This window comes from Paramacrobiotus metropolitanus, unplaced genomic scaffold (assembly GCF_019649055.1).
Source record: "Paramacrobiotus metropolitanus isolate TYO unplaced genomic scaffold, Prichtersi_v1.0 Parri_scaffold0000052, whole genome shotgun sequence".
Taxonomy (NCBI): Eukaryota; Metazoa; Tardigrada; class Eutardigrada; order Parachela; family Macrobiotidae; genus Paramacrobiotus; species Paramacrobiotus metropolitanus.
The window spans coordinates 615,790-638,564 of NW_026570272.1; the positions used below are offsets into that span (position 1 = coordinate 615,790).

At 43.1% G+C, this 22,775-nt stretch overlaps 2 protein-coding genes across 2 annotated transcripts; both read right to left on the reverse strand.

Moving 5' to 3' along the window:
* Nucleotides 1-3,597: 3,597 nt before the first annotated feature.
* Nucleotides 3,598-5,427, reverse strand: LOC129592484 (uncharacterized). Its single transcript, XM_055488530.1, has 4 exons — nt 5,300-5,427; nt 4,948-5,082; nt 3,997-4,091; nt 3,598-3,781 (listed from the first exon to the last, which is right to left on the reverse strand). Exons 1-4 carry the CDS (start codon nt 5,343-5,345, stop codon nt 3,677-3,679), a joined length of 381 nt encoding a protein of 126 aa, XP_055344505.1. The 5' UTR covers nt 5,346-5,427; the 3' UTR covers nt 3,598-3,676.
* A 5,462-nt stretch (nt 5,428-10,889) lies between these two features.
* LOC129592386 (thyrotropin-releasing hormone receptor-like) lies at nt 10,890-14,425 on the reverse strand. The gene is made up of 4 exons (XM_055488405.1): nt 14,117-14,425; nt 13,182-13,336; nt 12,390-12,912; nt 10,890-10,934 (listed from the first exon to the last, which is right to left on the reverse strand). The coding sequence occupies exons 1-4, from the start codon at nt 14,423-14,425 to the stop codon at nt 10,890-10,892; spliced, it is 1,032 nt and encodes a 343-aa protein (XP_055344380.1).
* Between the last annotated feature and the right edge of the window lie 8,350 nt (nt 14,426-22,775).

The following is a 22,775-nucleotide window of genomic DNA, read 5'->3' on the forward strand; positions in this document are numbered from 1 at the left end:
GACCAAAAACACCCAGTCTGCCGAGCGACAGTACATACGACGCAAAACCACTGATCAACAACGCCAGATGATCTACAACATGTTCGAGCAGGGATTTAGTGGGGTAACGATCGCCCAGCGCGCTGGTATCACGCTTCAAAACCTTTATAGGGAGCTCGTGCTGGTCGGTAAAACACTATCGCAGCGAGGTACTAATCTTTTGCGAACCACAACCGAAAACATTAATACGAAAATCTCCGAATCATATTTCTTCCCTTATTAGCTGGCCGGAAGAGCCTTTTGCGTGTCACCCCAGCACAGCAACGGATGATCATAAAGCTGTTTGACCAGAACATGGACCTCAAGGAGATTTCTCTTCGCGTCCACCTTGGAGTTACCACGGTGTCCAATGTACTGTACTTAGCTGGCAAAGATGTCCGCAAGCGCCATTTGCAGAGTGAGAACCGCAGTTTAATAACAGTTATTTGTACCCGAGTTGGGTTGAAATTCAAACTCACTGGAGGCGTTTTCAAAATATTTTGAGATGGCATTTCAATTTAAATGAAACATAAGTTGACACTAGAAGAGCAAACAGTTATTTCAAATATTATTTTACGAAAAATTTTCGCTATTGGGTAATAACATGACTGATCCTTCCCAAACGGCCAAACCGAACCGACGTTTGCTCTACTACGTAATTCACTACCGTCTCATGCAATTAGCCGCGTAAGCAGTAACGCATAATCTATTTGTTACCGCAGCCGTTTGCATTGTTATGTTTTCAAACCGGAAAAGCATCCCCAAGCTGGGGAGTTATTCCGTGATATCGTTGTTATCTTTTTTTCCTTTTTGCAGCAAAACATGACAAACGGTAACCAAGATATGATGCAATAACCGGCGAACCTTTAAATATTGATGTTGGGCCAGCCCTGGCCTGCAGTGAACGTTAGTTATGCAAATAAATGCAAGAAATTAAATATTTCTCGTTAAAATTTAGCAGTTGTCAGCACTTTTCTACGATTATTTTAACTATTTGGAAATGGCTGCTCGTGCCATCCTGACACGACCTTTGAGATTTTGTTGTTTTCACCTTCTTTCATGACGTTTTAGATTTTCGCCCCCCCCCTCGCCCTGTTTTAATATATCTTATACCACCCTTGCAATTCGCACAACACTGGCGGTCGAAATCATCACCCAGCACGTTCACCGCATTAGATGTGTTCCGTTCAACCTTTCTTGATTTTTTATTATCAAGTTTGAAACAGTGAATCGACTGGCCGATTTCCACTCTTTAGCCCTGACTGTATAATTTTGTGTGTGCCTTTTCCGGAAGTCAGAAAAGTGCATTGGTCCCTGCTTTCCAGAACTACGGATCGCGTGGAAAGTAGGCAGGGCGAAGAGAGCGGCCCAGAATTCTCTGTCTCGTCAGCACGCGAAAGCCACCCTTGAAGCTGGCCCACCACTGTACAGGTGCCCCTCGCCGATCGAAGATGCTGCTGCCGTCGAAACGCTTCTAATTGGTCCAGATATTCGGACAAAAGACCGGTCGGAATCCGTCACCCGAGTGGAAAACACGAGCGACGGCCATGGTGCGACAGGATCGCTCCCGCACCGGTGCGAAGCAGACAGCCGTTCTACCGGGGACCTGGAGTCCAAAATCAAGGAGGTCATCATTGACTGTCATGGCTCGACACATCGACACAGGTACCGCTGCGACGCTTGCCAGTTCACGTCGGATGTCGAGCAGCAGCTGGTCTCCCATCTTTTCAGCCAGGGGCACCAATGTCTGGCGCACAACGCCCAGCTGGCATGTGCCGATTGCCGGTTCAGGAGCAATCAAACGGTTAAGATGGTGCGCCACTGTCTGAAGCACTCTGCGTCCGCCCTACGCCATTAAGGCTTTTATTCCGCTTGTATGAGCAATGGAATGTAGTATCGCTGAATCAACTGCTTATAGTGTAACACTGAGTTTTTCTGATTTGGTTATTTGCACCCGTTCTACAGTTCTCAGCTTGCTGCCAGCTGTTGCTATGTCTGCTTATTGCGTTATTTAAGGCTGGTTATTGCCATCTCAGCTGACAGCAGATAACATAGCTGACGTTTTCGTGTTTTTGTTTTACGTATTCGCACTGTTTTAAGCACTGTAAATTTAACTTTGAAATGCTACTAATATCGGTAAGAACGGTTCAATTACTGTATACATTTAAAGACAGACAAAAAACAACAAATAAGCCGTGCACGTTCCAAAAGATTCCGGAGCGGAAATATAACGTTTAATGGGAAGTACATAACTAAGGCTTTGAGCGAAACTCCAGGATCGGTACAGCTGCGGTTTGTTGATACTGTTAACAAACCGCACCTATAACGATCTACTGTACTACTGTGCAGTAGTACCAGCAGAAAGCTCAAAATTAAATGTCCACCAGGGTCCGGTTCAACAGCTTCCCAGCAACTGAGGTCTGCTAACTCATTAAAGTCGCTTTTATTGATAGGGCAAGGTTGTTACTTGTCGTTTGTGTGGTTTGACCGGTTTCCAAATCCAGTGGTAAGAAACCACTATTTTATTATGTCTCACAGAATTTCGTTTTAGTCAGTGATGCTAGGGTAGTTTAAGTACTTGCGGCTTTCAGTACAGGGCAAAAGTTATTGCTAAATGCTGTTACTTCTAATTGAAGTATTACACTACTGCCAGAATCCCGACAATGCACTGCATTATTTCGGTCAAATATAGATACATAATTAAAAACCGCGTGTAATGCACCACCTGTGGTACTACTGCTAATAATTATCAACTGACGCAGTGTGCCGGCGCATTTTGTGTTTTCGATCACTTCATTAGAAAGAAAAGAATTAACAAGATGCATCGAAGGTCTATTGAATGCAAAGAGCGGTGCCATACAGTGCTCTGTTCTTGCGTCACCAATGCGTTAATTCTCCGGATACTATAATGCTTTTCTGAAGTCACAATAAAGATCACTAATTACGCTTTCCTATAAGCACAATTTTCGCCCAGTGCGTTGTATACAGTACTATTAGACTGTGATCTGGCTTAGGTGCTTTTCATCTGCGCGTGCCGTTACTGTGGTCGGCAGAAAAGGTTGGTTTTATCAAGATAGCCAATTTAATGTCATGCAGCCTTTTTCAGCTATCAAAGTTCAATTTGTGCGTAAATAACGTAATTGTAGAGGGTTAGTTTATTGCTCGAAGTGCATCGCCAAGTGTTTTTGTTATAAAATATATAGCAGAAATAATATAATTATAATACTTCGGCTGCACCTCATTAATATGGTCTTTCTGCAGAAATACAAATAATGTCAATGTTTAGTCCCAGGCCCCACCGACACTGAAAAAATCTGTACGTACTATTCCCTTAACGTGGTTACAGTTGCTATCACCCGAAGCGAGGAAATGTGCATTGCACGGTTGCACCTCGTAAAAGTAATACGTTCCACTCGCGAAATTTTATTTTCTGAATACGTATACTCTCGAAGTATGAAATCCGAACGTTGTACTTGTTTCCCGCTGCATGCTGCAGGTTTCCGTCGTTCCGCGACAATCCAAGTTGCAAATTAAACGCATACAGTTCACGTGGCAACTTAGTTGCAGTTTGCTGCGCGTACTATGCTAAGATTAATCCCAAAAATTTTCTCTTCTGCTCCGGACGAGCGTTACGGGTGTATGCACTATCATGACATATTCACCAGTGCGCTGCAGTGCAAGACGTAGCATCCTCGATGGCATGATAAAACGCTCCCGAACACACCCTGAAGAAAGTGGATTTTGCGGAAATCAACATTATGCTCTACAATACACAACACAGGCGGCTTAAGAAAAGTTTCCGCTTGGTAAGTTAGCGCTAAAGTGTTCCGGTTGTCGGTTATGGCCTGCCAAACTTCATACAAAATTCTTAACGCTTCCGTGCATTGCTTTCGGAAAGTTGTTTAAGTAAGTGATGAAGTATTTATGGATAATTAAAAAATGTTGGGGTGTATCTGTACGTCCGATGCATGTACTTACTGCATGTGCATAGATGTCAAAGATATTGACGTATTTGCGACCGCAAAACTGGAACTGAATTTGCCGTTGCATTCTCTTCAATAATGTGGACAAGTCTGCAAATATCGGTCTTTTAGCTTTATTATCCAACGATCACCTAGTTTAATTGGCAAAGAAATGATTCTTCAAACAGGCAATAACACAACAGCATTATCCAACAGTGCAGCTCTGAATGGGAGCTGGACAGCCTCACTCTGTTTGAAAGTATCAGTCACATTAGCGGCCTTCGCTTTAAACGCCTCGTTAATCACCTTTCACACTATTCGACGGTCGTGTATAACCAACTTCACCGTATATGTTTTGGCGCTGTTTGTCGCTAATTGTATATACATGATTGGTGTCCCGTCGTGGCTGTTGTACGCCGAGTTCTACAACATCAATATTGGAATCTACGGCTGGTCGGTATGTATCTTCCTCAACTACTGCCAACGCATCATCAGCGTAGTACCGGTGTGGGCGCACGTCCAGATGGCCGTCAACCGTTTAATAGCCATTCGTTATCCCGTTTTCTACCGCGCCCATCATACCAGAAAAGCCGCTGTGGCTATCTGCTTTGGCACTGTCGCATTTGTCCATGTTATCTCGTTGCCGGGATTTGTGTGCAGCATACCATATCGTTACCGTCCTATAACGCCCTACAACGGGGTGTGCGAAGACAATGTGCAGTTGTTTTACCATTGGATGCGCGCCGATAATATCGTGAATCGCATGCTGCCTTTATGCTTAATTGTCCGCATAATTTTCTGTAATAACTTTTTTGATAGTTATGGCGTCGGCTGTTTCGCTGTCTCTCTAAAATTATTCATTTGAATTTTCATGTGAGGTGTTTTAGAAATTTTTGTTGTTGGACTGGCTGACATGGACACTGGCTACAACGGAATTCATCAACAAATGATGTGACTTCTCACTTACTGCCGCATGCGATCAAGCTCGGATGCGTGTCCGCGGCACAACTCCAAGGATACTGTGCTGGCGTCGTAGTCAGCGGTGCATCGGTCGATGCCGGAGAGTAATCGGTGGGAGGCTGACATAACAGGGTGACAGACACTAAAAGGAAAATGCAACCTTTATTCTTTTCGTAGTCTTTGTATTATAGAATCTGCGTATGTTAGGAAAACAGAGCGGCTGGGAGATTGTTAGTGCGTTAGCAGTTGCAAGGTATATTCCATAAACCGCACAAAGTACATTCCCTAATCATACTGCAGAAACGCTAGCAAATTACACAAAACATGATATTACTCCAAGCAAAATTTGATGGAAACACCTGATATCAGAACAATCCAACTGACTAAAACTGGAAAAGACAACATTATAAGCAATCTCTGTCAGTTCGTCCGCAGTGCTAATATTAATTTGTTGTCTTAAGCCTGAGTTGAAAACGATCGTTGCTTGCAGACCCCTGCAGAAGAAAATTCGAGCTGGCTTCGTTAAAGTTGATATAATTGTGGCGTAGAGCGATGTTTACTATGGCGTATGTTTTCTGTGCGACTGTGCGTCCGTTGTCTTTTAGAGGTAATGCACTCTCATGGAAGTCGTGGCATGCAGTTCAAAGAAAATTGCAAGTATAACTGTCTGTTGCTCGTTTGCTTTTGTGAATGTTGGCAGTCAGCAGTATCACTTGAGAACAGCCGTGTACAGCAGCAGCCAAACAGTTTATTATATGGCATTTTTAACAAACACAATGAGAGCAAACTCATTTTTTCTGCAGGTAGGTCGCTCGTACATCGTTCTGGTGGCTTGAAGAATTGCGAGTAGGGTAGAGTTAGTGAATTTACGGTTAGTAATACGGTTTATCATTTGGACAACAGTTGTGATTTAACGATAATCTGTGTTTCTGTGCGTGAGCGCTAGCTATTGCATATATCATAATCAATGCATGTGCATGCTGATACTCGTATTAATGCGCTTTGAAAATTTTTTCAATATTTTCCTTAAGTGCTAACAGCGTAACACACACCGCCGCAGTATCTGCCATAATTACTAGTGGCAAGCATTTTAGGCTCTTTGAGGAGTTTTATTGCACGGATACTTAAACGTTATTGAATATTATATTTTAGCATTTCAGAAACAAAGACAAGTGTATCTCAGCGTTTCTTCTCATCAAAACCTTTCGGAAAACCTCATGGGAAAAACCGATGTTTAGCGATGCTGAAAAACGTCGTGCGAATGATATACACAAATAGGTGATTTGATTCATCATTACATGGATGAGATGCTTTTCGCTTACTAACGAAATTGTATTCTGTCCTTCTGTGACCCATCACTGCCACTTTATTGTATTTTATCGTTAGCAGTAAGTACTATTTTTAAATGATAAGAGAAACATCTTTCTTATTTGCCGCTATTCTGGCTGTTTTCGGCAGTCGCACCGTAAGGGGGAGAATGCAATACCCAGATTACAGGATCGCAGAGGATCTGCAGGCTAAAAAATGCATGACCGACAAAGTACCATTAGTTGGAAAGTGGAAACACGGATATGAAAGAACGTAAGGACAAAATACGTTATACTGACCGGAACGCAACAGACAATTACCGAAGCATAAGATGAGATGAGAAACTGCGCGGTTCTGGCCCGTTCTACAATTCTCGCCTGGGGCGATTTACAGTAGATGTCATGTGACTCTCGCAATCGTTACCCGGGAGTGCTTCCGTGTTATAAGCGACTGTTTAACGGCGTCTCCGGAGTCACAAATTGCCTCCTAAATCGGGTGTGTATCTGTATTTTTTAAGGAGATGTCGAACAAAAACGTATGCGTAGAGATAAACAACCAGACACATTGGGATTATTCGATTGATGACATTGTCCACTTAGCGCCAATGGTAAATTGCCGCGAGATTATCAGCGCATGATCCATATGCCAGCGTAATGGTGCGCATGATCCACGCATGATCCATCCACGCATGATCCATCCACGCATGATCCATATGCCAGATCATTAACGCGGTTTTCCTGGTGTTATGTTTGCGGTAGAACACTGGAAAGTGGGAAACGAAACGCCACCATCCGGTTGACGGCCATCTGAACGTGTGCCCATAACGGGATCACGCTGACCACTCGCAAGCAGTACGTATACAGTATGCACTTGATCCAGCCAAAAAAACCTAGAAATAGATGTATCGACGTCTGTGATCACAGACGTCCAACAGATCTGCGTATAACTGCCACGGCTGCACACCGATCATATAGATGCAGTGACGGCAAAATATAACGCCAAGATAGAGACGGTAAAGTTGGTCATGTAGGACGGGTGGTCCACTGCGTGGAAAATAAGCAGGCCAGTGTTCAGGATACAGACAGCTTTGGTGATAGTAAGAGACCTTACCTGCCAGAGTGTCCATGTAACAGTGTAACCACGTGGAGTCAATAATGAGCTGATTTTAAGCTGCTGGTGGGGTGGAGATTACCAGATTCTCCACGGATTCTGTTGTCAAGTTGCCTTCAAGATAACTGTTCATGAGCCGGCTTATGCTGCAAGGAGTTCGCAGCTTTAATATGTAATATTACGGATTACCACAAATGCTGCCTGTCCACCATAACTGTCCCTTTGAGAACTATCTGCTTACTTGGCCATCGTAAATTTGAACTGGGGCTACCAGAACATTCACAGTTTGCAAACTTCTTATAAGAATGTCATGGAAAACTGTTATTATGCGTGCACCTGTTTCCTCATATATTGTACAACACAACGTCGAGTTGTAAAACGATGCGGACAGAAAATGTCAAAAAACTGGACAGTACTAGAGTGCTTGTGAGAAAGCTGTATAGAGTGCGCACATAATCAATATAGATGTTAGAATTTATGAGTGTAACCGTTACCAATGTCTGTTACTCATGTTGGCACCCAGCCCCTTTGTCATACACCGGCCTTAATGGCGAAGTTGTTACTCAGAAGTTTAGTCAATCTGACTGTTTTACTGAGTATATAAGATGCTACAATTACAATGTTAACGACACTTGAATTACTCTTCATTAAAGCAAACTACCAAAACCACCTTAATTGTATCAGATTATGAGACTGCTTGTCTCTAAGCAGTGTTCAGTTTGTTTTATCATTGTTGCGTGGATACTACAATAGCGCAGTTGAAGAGTATAAAGGTCACCGAGTTAAACGACTCCAATTACTCGCGATGGAGGGTTCAAGTGGAGGACGTGTTGACTGGTGAGTCTTTGTGGTTCGTTGTGAAAGGGACACTAACGATGCCCCAGGATTCGGCAACGGATAAAGCAGCGCATGAGCACCACCTGAAGTGGATAGCTGCCGATGGAAAACCCAGAAGCATTTTGCGTGCCACTGTGGATGATACCACCTTCAGTCAGTGTCGGGACTGCAAGACGTCCGCTGAGATTCTGAAGAGGATCCAAGAGCTGAAAGAGCCGAAGACTGATAACGACTTGATTTCGGCGATGACCGAGATTTTCGAAGTCAAGTGGAAGGAGGTAGACGACGCAAATACATTCATGGCATCATTGTATGTTCTAGCGGCAAAGATAGACGCGTGCTGGAAGCCGGAAAAGGTTACCGACACCTGGTTGATCGGTAAGACGCTGGCCAGCTTGCCCAAACTGTACGCCTCGTTTGTGTCGTCGTGGAACATGATGGCCGGTCCTAATCCTGAGATGTCCAAGTTCCGGGAAAGGTTGCTCCTAGCGGAAAAGATGATGAAGGGACAGGGAGAAGGAAGCGGATCCAGTCCAGCTGGTGAGTCGCTGTACGCAAAAGGTAAGCGACTACCAACTGGAGCGAAAAAGAAATTCACCGGAAGTTGCCACAACTGCGGCAATGCGGGTCATAAGGAGGCAGATTGTTGGTCCAAGCCAAAAGGGAAACAGTCACCAACAAGCGACAGGACAAGTCCGGTCACGCCTACAAGAAAGAATCGATGATGGTGTCAGCCATGCATGCGACTGGAAGTGAGGATGTGATCATCGCCGATAGTGGGGCAAGTGACCATATCACGAATAAATACAACTGATTTAAAACTCTAGTTAAGCTAGATGTTCCCAAATCGTTCGTGGTTGAAAAAAGTCAGAGCATCAAGGCCACCCATATTGGCACGATTGACGTCGAAGTGTCCGTCGATGGGAAGCAGTGGCGCGAAGTGGATTGGAAGAATGTCTTCTATGCACCAGATGCATGCGACACTACGCTGCTGTCCACGGTGACCTTGGATCGAGAAGGGTTCGCATTTTCCCACGCTAAAGGCAAGATGACAATCAGCAAAGATGGCAAGCCGTTCCTGGGTGGAGTGCGAGGTGACCGTGCAACGTACCGACCTTTCATACGTGTGGTGCCGCCAAATGGAGGTGCGCTGAAGGCGCAGCCTGTGGGAATTTGGCACCAACGACTTGGACACGCCAGCGACGTGTCATAGTGATGTGTGTCATATGGGCGCAGACTCCTGGGAAGGACCTCTTGATGTTCAAAGATGGAAGCAGCGGATACAGAATGGTCCATACACTACCAAGTAAGCACTCTGTGGCTAATGCATTCAAAGAACTCATTATCACAGGAGAAAGAGAAACTGGTAGAAAGGTGTTGTCGATGCGCACGGACAACGGGACTGAATACATCAACCAGGATGTTGAAACGCTGTTTCAGAACAGAGGGATAAAGAACGAAAGAAGTCCGGCGTACGTGAAGCAAGCAAACGGCACGGCAGTTTTCGAGCAACGTAAGAGGATCCTCTGACGTTGCTCGAAAACTGGAAGTTCTCTGCCACAATCAACGTTCTCTCAGACATTTGAACATGAATATCAAATTGAATTGGTAACAGATATCTCAAATTAATATGTTTATAACTACAAAATTTGAACTAGAAAAGAATTACTTCAAACAACGATTAAACATACCAGTGTGAGCGGAATGCGGCAGATTCCGACAGATAATTAAATTAATGTAGAACTAATACAATCCAGAATTAATGTTTTAATGTTTATTACGCTGAAATGCAGAGAACAGTTTTCCATACAACCGATCTGCGATTCTCACAGCGCAGTAAGATGTGACGGGACAATCTTAAGCCATAGTAAATATACGCCTTTAGCTTTGTGGACAACGCAGTCAGCAACTTTCTCGCTGAACGTCGTGCGGCCCTTGGAAGGCTACATTCTACTCCCTCTCTGCCCAGTTTCCCCTGCCAGAAATAAGTTCTGGAACCTTCCCCTTTTTTTCAACAATTTTTCTAGAGTTAAATGGTCTACGTTCTACAGTCTATACACATTTTTCTTACATGTCAGTGGTGTCACATATGGTGAATCTAGGGAAACAAGTCCACCGTCACACACCACTTACCAAACTGGCTTGCATGGGCTAAGCTGAGTGGAATGTATAAGTACATTCAGCTGACCAGTTAGGCGGGGGCACCGCTACAAGTTCTTTTCCAATGGAAAATCGAAGCTGAAGCGAAAAGTGGAGCTACGCGCTTGTATATGCTACGACTGATCTCCGTCGTATACCACATATAGTTACGCTGGTCACGATTCGGCTATCGCCTGGAATCTGCCGCAAAACTAATTCATACAGATAAACAGATGTTTACCAAACTGTTCGCATGCTAACCTGTAAAACGGGAGTGCATAAAGTCAAATGCAGATTTGCTGATTATCCGGCTCAATGAATGAAACTAGCGGTTAAAAACTACGAATGAAACCAGCCACGATTTTTACGCATAAAGTTCATTTTTACACTTCATCTGATGGGCTGGCACTTAATTTTATAAAAATTCTTCTAAGTAGAATGGGGTTTTCAAACTAATAACATAAATAAAGGCGGGGGATGTCAAAAATAAAGAATTTAGTTCTGCATTCAGCCCGGGTTCACCGATTGTCCAGCCAGGACGGTGCAGTTTAGTTATCATTGGTAGAATGGTGCGATTTTCTTCCCGTAGAAGTCCTGCAGCTGCATTCACAGTTTACATGAAATTTCGATTTCGTATATCCTGAATTTTTCGCACCTTATTATTATCAAGTTAGTGTCGTTTTGGAAGCAATGCCGAAAAGGTACAGCGATGTCGTCCAGGGCCAATTTAGTGTTGCATTGCTGGGTGATATGGTGGTATTGCCTGCTTGGAAAACCATTTCGCCGCTAAACAGCGTAAGCGGTTGCAGAATGAGCAGCACGGCAAGAAAGTCACCCAGAGGTGCGACGCGAGTCACCCGTCGTCCAAGTCTGAAGGAAACTGCATAGTGATACCCGTATTTAATACGGTTTTTCCATTCAGTTTACTCTAAAGCAACCAATGATAATGACAGCCACACATGCATCGCCATAACTGTAATAGCTCATGATCAGGTCATAAAATTTCATTATTAATCGTAGATAGTAGAATAACAAGCAAACCAATTTTACAGTATAAAAACAAATAAAAATATTGTGGAAATATTGTGTAAATAAACTGATGGACGAATTTGACTAACTGGACACATTTTAAGCGCATAGTGGAAGTTGTCCGATAAGGTTCTCACTAAAAGTCCACGGTGCGCAGCGGCAGTAGAAATCCCGGAATCAGGAAGTAATGTTACTGCCCCTGTATTTTTACAATCCTTACGAACTTGTTGTTTTTCGTGCGCTTAACGGTTTCGTTTAAGACTATGAATACCACTGTATACATTGAAACGTTCAGTAAAAAAGTTTGTAGTTATGCTCGTAATATGGGAGTGTTCATTTTCCCACTTTAAGCATAGGACTAATAAGTTATACGTCTTCGGCGGCACAAAAATGCACATTGTGCGGGTAGCCCTTTGGGCAGCAGTATGACAACATGAGGTTTTTTAAGTAGAAAATATCACCAATATTATCATGACTGATGGTCAACATACTGCTTTACCGTACCTAAGGAGACCTGTGTTACGAGTAATAACTGAACCTTGTCAAAGATACGCGAAAAGCGCGCAACTCAATCAATGGCCATTGGCTTTCTTGGTCGATTGGCGTGCTTCTACGAAATTCGATGATTAGTTGTACTTATAGACTCAGTCCAGCAACAATTTTGTTATGAATGCTCATACTTTTGCAAGTGATAATCTGATAAAATGCTCTCCGGAACCTCGCACTCATAATGTTATACAAAACTGGATTTATCGCCGAGTTGAGATAAATCAGTGTCTTGACGAACAAGGAGTACCATTCATTGATCCAGGGTGTGACAGCAAAGGTGTTGTACCATAACAGCCCACGGAATGGCAGCCAGGCAATTGCAAATATTAATACGGTCGCAAAAAGCATTCGCACGACCTAGAAAGTGCCTTGTCAGTGTCACGTCTTTGCGGGTCATGTGTAAAAGGTCACCAGTGCTTGCTGATACGTTGTCGTTTTCAAATTTATGTAGCGAGCTGCGTACATGTTTACGCTTACCTGTATACGGGCTCTGATTCGCTTGCGTTGAGCTATTACTAATTCAATCCGACTAAAAACACAGATATAACCTTTGCCGTTAATTACAGCGCTGCCATAGGTGGACAAAATTGGCTTGCTGGGCTCTTGCTTATCATTATGCCGCATCGTTGACTCCCCTGAGAGTTTCCAGTCCTCCACCGTGTTAATCAAAACATTAATCGCCGTTTCACGTTTGCGCAATGTCTCGTCGATCCTTACGTAGATTATTAGCGCTGCCAACAGCGGAGTGCAGTAAAATAACAACAAATCCGCTCCAAAAATTATTATGTAGTATCCTTGCGTTAAGCGAAAATCGCAGATCTCCCAGTCTATGTCTTCAATGGCTTTTGTTTTGGTGAGACCGAGCCAGGGTGAGCAGTAGACTGCGGTGGCGATCCATAAGCAGATGATGATCTTGCGCGTGCGCTCCACGGTGCACATTTTGCGGGCTAGCAATGGACGGCAAATGGCAAGGTAGCGCTCAAAGGTCATCATGGTCATGCTGTAAAACAAATTCTCGTGAAGAAAATAGAGACGTGAGATTTATTTCACAATAACGTTAACAACGTCGACATACATGTGTGCAAGATTGCATTGTTAATGGAAGGTAACTTGTAATATAAAATTCAAAGCAAGTGCTACATTTTTCGATTTAAATAAAAGAAAGATCAAATGCGTTTGAACAGCGAAGTTTTCCGGAAGGCAACGCGTTTAACTGCGGTCCGATTTCCGAATATGTGATAGACGTTGAAGTTCTGATGTCCACATTACCTGGCGACCCCGGCATTAATCCCGAAAAAATTGAGGAAAACAAATACGGAACAGCCCACTTGGCCAAGAAACCACTGGTTTTGAAAATGGTAAGACACAATGGCTTCTGGAATGGCCGTCAAACAGACCAGTAGATCGGCATAGGCCATCGATACCTAAGAAATCCGTACAGCATTACCGACAGAATGGAAACGGAGAATTTTATTCATATTCAAAGAACATCTTACTTATAAAAGAAATTTAATATTGTGCTGGCCACGTTTTTCACATCGAAGTTTCAAGGGAGAGAGTGTGATTGGACAGCCGACCATGGATATGCGGTTATTGCGTCGTCTTGAAAATGCATTCTTGCTGTTAACCTTACAGTTCTGGATGTCAGTATGTACCTGTTTTTAAATTTCTACACAAATCCGGTGATCTGTCTTAGGCGATTGCATTAACATATAACTGTAATTTTTTGGTTCGACCATACTTGAAGTCCCTTCGGTGTTGTCTGCTCTTGTGTCGTAACAATAAAAATTATAAAAATCTACTCAAAGCAATAGAACAGGTCCTACAATCTGACAAAATGGCTGCAACTGCGATAAAAGAAAGCCGTTGGCAAGTGTGCACTTGCCAACGGCTTTCTTTTATCGCAGTTGCAGCGGTGCACACAGCGGTGCTTCTCAGACTCATAACTGTGACATACATTTTATAATTTTATTAAACCTTGATGTTCCAGTTTTCACTGCCAGTTATCAATGTTTAGCTGGCTACAACTGCTTTTTTCGTTTGCTTTGAAGAGGAACGATTTTTCTAATCTTTTGAAACATTTAGGAACCCCTTGTTACATGAACGTACCTGTCCAGTTTAAATCAGTAAAAGATTTTCCATATTATCACTTATCAAAAATGTTGAACAGCTCACCAAACAGGAACACAAATCTATATGCTTACCAAGTAGATATACATCGGCTGCTTGAGAAAAGCAGATCTATGTGCCACCGCGACAAGCAGCGAGTTACCAGACACTCCCAGTAAAAAAATGGCTGAATGCATCGTTGTTGCAGTAATGCGAAACGATAGTGTCAACTCATTAACTGGCTCCTCAAACGGAAACACATCCGCAGAAACATTAGAAAACATATCCATGTTTTGGGCCATAAAATCCAACAAAAGCTTTTCGTCGACGTTCGTATTGTTAGCCAGCTGGTTGTAAATTCGTAAGAGGATGGCCAACTCATCTTCGGTGAATGTTGCACTCATTGGTAGTATGAGATTAGCCGGGTATACCGGCAGCAAACAAAGTACTATCAATAAACGACAACCGCCGCTACAATGCCATAATGCCGCTGAAAAGCTCATGGTGTCAGTGAATTAGTGCTCTATCTTGCACTCTTGCAACTTGTATGAAAAAAACTGGCAAGCTGTACGAAGGAAACAGATACTGTAGATCAAGAAGCCGTTCTAGTTCGTGGGTCGGCGTACGTATAATCGCGGAAATGAGCAGTGTTTGGGATGCACGACGCAACAGACTAGGCATAAGACTGTAAATAAAACGAGCCCACCCGGAATGTAAGACAAAGACAGTGGCGTTTCGTGCTCCAACGGGCGCAGTATGCGCCAGTGTATCCAGTTCATTCATTGATTTTTTATGAAGTACCTACGCGTGTTCATCAAAGCATACCCGCCCGGTCGGATAAGACATTATAGTGCGCAATACAAATATTGCTCTTTTCTAAATGACTGACTAATGTGACTATACTACAGTCACATGTTTATGTTGGAGAGCCTGGACGCGTTAATCGGTATGGACGTACCATACCGATTAACCGATTAAGAGTATGTTTGACGCGCATGGGGTCACAGAATGAGCATCTTTTACGCCTCCGATTACTGCCGAATCAGGCCCTAGGGGGTATAGTTTAAGAGCTGCATGTGAATTATCCTTCTTTTGACAGCATGGCATTGATGAGGCAGGTTAAACTGCGAGAAAAATATGTCTGTGTCGAATAGCATTTGCCGCAGTATCAACTGGGTACAGCATTTCTGGAACTGCGTACGGATGTTATTTACCTTCTTTAACAAAACGACCATGCAAGGCACAAAGCGTATCCTCATCCTGGGTACCTGAGCACGGTACCCCTTTTTATTCTGTTGCAAAAAGTTACAGTATCTCCTTATGGACAGTATTACACCATACCGGCATATCAACCGGCCAAATTTACTCGTATCCATTGCTAGAAGTACCGAGTAGGTGTTGCATTTACTACGAAAACTGTCGTTTCGGCGTCGGGCGTCCCACAGTTATGCTCCCTCAAAAAAATGCATGTCTTACCCAGTTTGTGTATTATAATTGTTTCGAATGTGCTAGATTGAAATCCGTTGAGAAAACGTTAGAGGGGACTGTCGAAAAAAAATTGATGTTCCGCCGGCTGATCCGTTCCTATAGACGGACTTCTGGTACTGATGTTTCGGCCAGGAAGACTTTACTGACCATGGAGGCGGAACACTAGAACTTTCTGGGCGCCGTGTAAAAGAAAATAATTTGTGGAAAAAACATCTAAAGCCCGAACAGATACAGGATGCACTCGATACCAAAGCTGCCACGATCGAGTTATTAACCAAGGAATAAGAAATATGGTGCGGAAGGAGGTGAGGAGGTCATAGAGTTCCCTATGAAATCACGGGCAGTGTAATAATGTTGGAAGGCAGAGTAAGAATGTCAGTAGCATGGCGGAGGATTTGTGACGCATCATGGGTTAGCCGAAGTGCCAAGGTTCTTTAAGCCGGTCTTGCGAAAAAAGTGGGTTCTTATAAATTTTGGACAGAAACATCCAAGTCGCAATAGAACTCCGGAATTGCTAGCCTTTTTTTCGATGGACGGCCATTTTCTAAAACAAAATTTGTGGATTATATTCAAGATAAATTTTCAACTGCAGTTTAAATAGATTGGCCCGGCGGCTAGAAACCGAAGACAACAGTTTTTCAAAAAGAGGGTTTGGATGCGCTGTATGCGCCGGCTCGACGGTCGCCAAAAAGATATTCTTTTTGTTCGTTTGAAATGTGTCACAAAAAAAGAAACTAATGGGCAGCAGAACAGAAACCTCCCTCGCCCATACGACCATACCACCACGTGCGGCATAAACATCTTTGGTGAAAATCTGGCTCTTGAATGTCTGGTGAAACCAATGCAGTGCTATTAAGGTGACTCGTGGCACAACTACAGCCTGCAGGTATGACTACTACTGCAATACCCAGAACATTTATTATAAGAGATCGCAAATGTTTACCGGATGTTTCGCCATTACAGTTAAATCTAACTCCACATACAGGTTGTAAAAAACTTTGTGTAAATAAATACACGTGGAAAACAAATACAATAGGGTAGGACTTTAAGCGGCGTGCCCCATGGGCCGAAGAGTAGGGGGGATTGTGTACAGCGAATCGACTCACATATGCAGAACAACTGACCTCACGCAACTTTGTTGCCCCAAACTCAAAGTCCGCTTGAAAGCTTCGAAAACAGATAGAGGTAACGTAACGTTCGAGTGTCACAAATTTTCATTAGAAAACAATTAGCTTTGCGACTATCGTCTGGGTGGAGCATTTTAACCTAGCAGCCCAGGTAGGGCATTCATTTTTAGAAGACACGAAATTATTGCACCAATAGAGGAGCAACACTGGGTGTGATTTGAATTCGCTTATAGTCCGTGACCATTTTACGGATAGGGGACTGTTTGCCGAAGACGGTCTTCAAGGCTCACGTCGCAACGATCGATAAATCATCACTATACTCACGCCGCATTATTCCGCGGCTAAACGCACTAACACAGATAAAAAGAAGCTTATTCTGGGTCTGTCACTCTTTCCTTTTAAACAAAAAGAGCGAGGTCGAAAAAAATGTCCTTGTCGCAAGACACCAGTATCGATTGTGTTACACTGAAATAAAGAATGAAAAGCTAAGTTTTATAAAACCAGTCACACACAGCGTTTTAAAGTATGGCAATAAACATAATGGAATCAAGCAAAGCCTGCACTGTTAAAGTGAAATCCAGCACTAGATCCACGATGGCCGCCGTGTCGGGATCCAGCGTACTAAAGTCTACTAACATCGACCAGATCAACTGCGGCATCCATGCACACAATAGACTCACCGTCAGCGCCAGCAGCATGCGCAAAGTCCGCGGATCCGGCCCAATCTTCATCCGCCCATCCTGCGATCCGTTACTAACAGCCACGCGGATCATAATTTTCGCCTTTTCATACGTACAATTTACCGTTATAATATAAAAGCGGTAAATACTTAACGTCTGAACACAGTGATGCCTTGTCAATTATTAAAAATAGAATACTTGATTACTCTCGTTATTCAAATTACGTGAAGCGCGGACGGAAGCGCTCAATAATTTGAATGCGGTTGCGATGCTACTAGCTGAAAGGCGGAAGCCCAGTTTGGTTGCGACTTGCGAGTACTTGACTAAACGATCAGATGTGTTACAGAGGATTCTAATATAATTGCCGGCTTCCACAAAATTCGATCGCATTTGGTCAAGACTCGACAGATTTTGAAGGGTTGCCGCTCAATTTGCCGGTGTTCATTCATCTGTCACGCTTGCTTTCGTGCTGACTTCCTTCCATCTCTTTGAACGAAGCCACACCGGCATTCGGCTGACAGAAACTGTAAAGCTGTGCGAGCAGAGGCTGGGTTAAACCGAACAGATGCATAAGCAGATCGCTGTGCCAGTCTGGCAGTTTTCGAACACGCTGGGTCACGTGAGTAGGCACGTAGCGCGGCTGGCCACCTTGCGTTGTTTGCGCACGGAAGTCAGCAGCAGATCTGCTGATCATTGCAATTCAAAAACTATCTTGTACTTTTTTTTAAAAAAATTCAATCAGTACTCTGTATTTTAAACTCCGAAGAAATAATCTTTCAGACAAAAAAATAGTAAGGAGCAAACCAATAAAGTAAGGGTGAGGGAATCTCTCGTAGACATACCGTAGCATACGGCTTCGGTCGACGGTCCCAAGAGAAAATCTCAGGCTCTGTTTAAGCGGAGGTTTCACTCTGATTAATTCAGTAATCAAGAAACCTTGTTAAAAGCTATGATTAATTTAATGGGCTTCGGAAAATAGGTATGACAGCTGAATCTAGAAAAGCAGTGGAACTATTACAATACTAGAAAAATGAACGTTGGCGTGCATTGGCAGACCGGAGCGAGGCTTAAACGAAATGTCCACTACGGAAAAATTGTTAAATAAAGTGAGTTTGTCGTTTATTTTTGAACAAGGGGTTGGTAAGTTTTGACGGTTACGGCTGAGACAAGTTAGAATACTGACAAAAGTCCACCACATGACGGAAGCAAGGCAACTGGTAAAATTTCGTCGGCTTCAAATAAAGATTGGATCTCAAAAGTTTACAGTTACATTAAGGTATGACTAAACAAAAATATTTTTACAACGCTTTTTAAAACTTTTTTAAACTTGTTTGTCCACAAAATCCCATTGGAGCTAGAACGGTTAAGAGATATCGTTTGAAAGAAGTGGTCGAGAAGGGTGAAAGACTAATATGTTGCCGACAGGACACTAATTTTGGCATGTCCATTGTAACATACAGTAACTTAAACGAAACCCCAGAGTTAGTTAAGTTGCACAAGTGAAGTCGAAAGGTCGGGAAATGGAGTTAGTGTGAGGGCTATTAAATCATTTGGTAGGGAAGCCGCAAAAGTTACCGGCTACTGGATAAAAATTGTGAACCTGTGACCTTTAAAAATACAAATTAATGGTATTTTAAAAATATGTTTTGGCAATAATAACCACGGATATGAAAGTGCAGCTAAGGGTTTTAGCCTTCTATTGGACAGAAAAAAGAATGAAGTTACCGAGGTTTTATCATGCAGGTCATTGATTTCGCAGATTATCGCCAAAAGGTTACTATTTCAGCGATGGTGTCTTATGAGACACGAAAAACTGTCAGAGGAGATATTTTTGTCGGGGTCAGTATTGCCGCTAACTATTACGAATTACGCAAAAATCTGAGATGTATTTGACATCGACAGTTCTTCGTTACTTGCCTAACGGACAAAAATTATAGGGTGAAACTATAGGCACCCCTTCCACCCCCGTTTGCTAGAGACACCCCCCTTTTGCACCCTGTTTTACTACAGGCACCCCTTTTCTATTAGAATCTTGAACCCCGTTTATTCAGCGGACTAAAGGCACCTATTTTTATTTTTTTCCCAGAGGTGTAACAAAAATTTTTTCACGGTTTGTTTTGGTCCCAAAAAAGTTCTGTCTCATAATACTATCGCTTATGAGACAAAATCTACTGATCTGCGCCATGCAGTGCCTGGACGCATACCGCCTTTTCGAATCGTTTTGGCGGAAGTTCTGCAAGTTTTAACATAACCGGTTTGCACACCCTTCTGGCTTCGACCCACCTCTGCTGGGCGTGTATAAAACGTGTATAAAATAACAAGATCAAATTAAGCAGTTACTGCACCGTAGCTCATGTGTACCATAAAACGCATTATTTCATATTGCTGTCAGCGTGGTACCAAGGGCAAGGAGTATCAAGTTTTCTGTTAGGTAGCCGGCTAACGTTGTTCGTAAATTCGGCTGATCCGTTGTGTTAGTGAGTCCAGATTTCACGCTCTCTGTCATTCGGTCACTGCCTAAACGAACAACTGCTGAGCCACCGCAAAGGTTCGCTCAATTGCAAACGCAGTATGGTGCCAAAATTGCTTATAATACAATACTGTCACTTTTTTGATTACTAACGTAATGTGCTTTTAGTTTTACTTACTAATTTAAAGCAGTACTGGCGGATTTAAGGTTTGTCTACAGTGAAATATACCTGAATGGCTAAGTCCTTCGAACATGAGCCATTACTGTATCGGTCAATGTCATTGCTGCGATCGGCAGGTCCACTTTCTATACCACACAGAAAGCTGCTCTCCAAGATTCCGAAAACTCAGACAAAAATAATGGGGTCCAGCAATGGCTGCAGCGGGACGCGGTGCGCCGGATCTTTCGGTATACCGGAATCGTCCGTCTGGCAGCGGCAGACGCATGCCATCAGCGGTGCGGTCCGCTGTACCTTGAGGCGTAGTCCTCGTCGCCAGGGTGCGACCTGGAAAATAGACTGCTCATGTTGCTTTAGAAGTAGCAAGAATTCACGCCCAAAGCCGACATAGTTACAGCGCTAAGCACAGCGGCCGAGATCAAGATGCGGTGTACAACAGATGATTTGCACATCAACATTCTAGGCAAAAAGAAAAAAATTTGAATAACGTTCCAATATATTCTTTGATGTGCCTCAAAGACCGGTCGGTTTGCGTACACGATTCAAAACGTCGACCACTGGTTCTGCTTCCTAGAACTTTTATCTGGGAGACAAAAGCTTTTCCGACTTACATAACCGTGTGGCCAGTGGCGGACCCACAAAACAAAGTTCGGTACGAAAAACCATTCATTTTGCAAGTTTTGTATTTTTAAGAGATTACAGTGTGTGAGTAAGTGGTGCTTCAAACCGTATACTCAAAGTGACCAGTCTTTGAGGCACATCAAAGTACTGATGCAGACTATCACGACACGCGAAACATGAACTGTCTTACAAAACCTTGTACGAGTGTTTATATACCAATTAAGCGTATGCACACTTTAGGCGTTCCGTTACGCCTTTCTCCACGTGGCCTGTTACGTGAAAAGGTAATGAAGGCGTGCTCTGGCGATCTGCAATTGCTCCCCGTGATTGTCTGCCAATGGGAAACTATTATGTCCTTTACGTAAATTGACCAACAGCAACTGGCTGATCGTGACACATCTTTGGGCTTAATACCTTGGCCTTTGCCCTGCTGCTCGGGGGTGGTCATTAAGTTAGGGTCGCCTTCCGGAACTACATCCGGTAGCAGGCCACTTTGTGTCAAATCCGTACTTCTTCCTTTCCGTTTCAGGGCGCGCATCCTGTTGAAACAAATTTCAAAGACGGAAGCAGACCACAAACATGTGCACGCAAACGCATCGGTATCCGTCCACCAATTCCACTACAAAATTGCTCTTTTTCCTCAGAGGTATTAGCATATTATACAGTGTGATGCGCGACATGATGTGCTTTCATTCAGTATGTCATGCGATGAAATGGGTCCTTGTGTTTGAACTAGAAACTTGTGCAATACCGTATGTCGATCGGCTTCCGTAGTGGAAACCATTGAAAACGGTTAACAGTATACATGTATAAGGATTGTGCGTTTCAGGATACAAATCAGAAATTTATTAAAGATTATAAATTTAAAGGCACTTTGGGCCGTTCATGGCAATGTGTAGAGATAGGAATGTAGTCAATGTACCACTTCCGAGCAGCACTTTAATAAAAACAGCAACGAACCTGTTGCCTCAACGAAAAAATTGTACAAACCGTAAACAGCACCTCTGCAATACATTTTCTACGGCAGCTTAGTTTAGTAAACGGTCCAATTAAGCAGATCCGGAACTAATTGGAGTATTTGCAATACACATACTTTAAACGCATCCCAGTTATCATCATGCGGCCGCGCCTATAAGCGTGCTGAATCTAAGGTCCCTGAGCAAGTAATTTTTTCCCGGTTGAACAATTCAAGCGCAAGGGGATTACCGCACCCTACGCATACAATTACAGATAACTTCAGCGATGGCTAATATCCGGCTTGTTACTGCAGACCATTATACACCCAATTTTGTATGGATGGATATTGCTGTTTCTGCTGCCCGCATCTTGATATTTCACATGTAGGATAAGGAATCCGTTACAATTAAACCTTTGATACTTGATAGCTGATTTTTGCCTACAGCCACAAAGACAGAATTTTAGTAATTTTTACTGCTCTATATGCGGTCATCTCTTTGTTTGCTGGCAACAGGCACTCATGTTCCAATTGTTTCGAAAACTCTAATTTTGGTCTGTAGTTCCGTAATCAATTACCATATTATAATTATTATATACATAGAGAATGCCGACCGACGGGACTCCGGCCTGCTTGACGTTGACTTTCGTGTCCGAATGTGCGGTTGGGAGGGGCACAAAAATTTGTTAAGCTACCTTAGCTTGTAGCGGTCTCATCATAAGCATCTCTAGATTCGGGGATTTGCTCGACAGGATATAACACCAAAGACTGCCTCCAGCGTCTTGTAGGAACAATTTATGAAGCAGTTTTAACGTACTTACTCTGCTAATCTTACCATAACAACACCAGGCACCATCGAAAAGTTTTCGTGAAGATGGCCGGGTGCATTATGCGCCCATTCTCAGCAGAACGGAATGGTGTACATAAAAATTTTTGCTGTAGATCTATTCTACACTTTGGAATTCTGATCATACTAAGCATTCACTAGCTGTATATGGTAGGCCTACAGATGTACAGATGTACATGATGTACGTACACATGTACTAAAGTTTGCGGATAAAATTAGTGCTAACCGAAGCTCGACAAATAAATAAATGACCATAACATTAATAAGAAGACTGCTGAAGGACGAAAATTTTTGGGTTAAGTAATAAAATTAGCGAAAGTTCTATACGCCAGGAAATTTCCTAGCGCATACATAGAAGCGACATAAGATTATCGTAAAATATGGTACG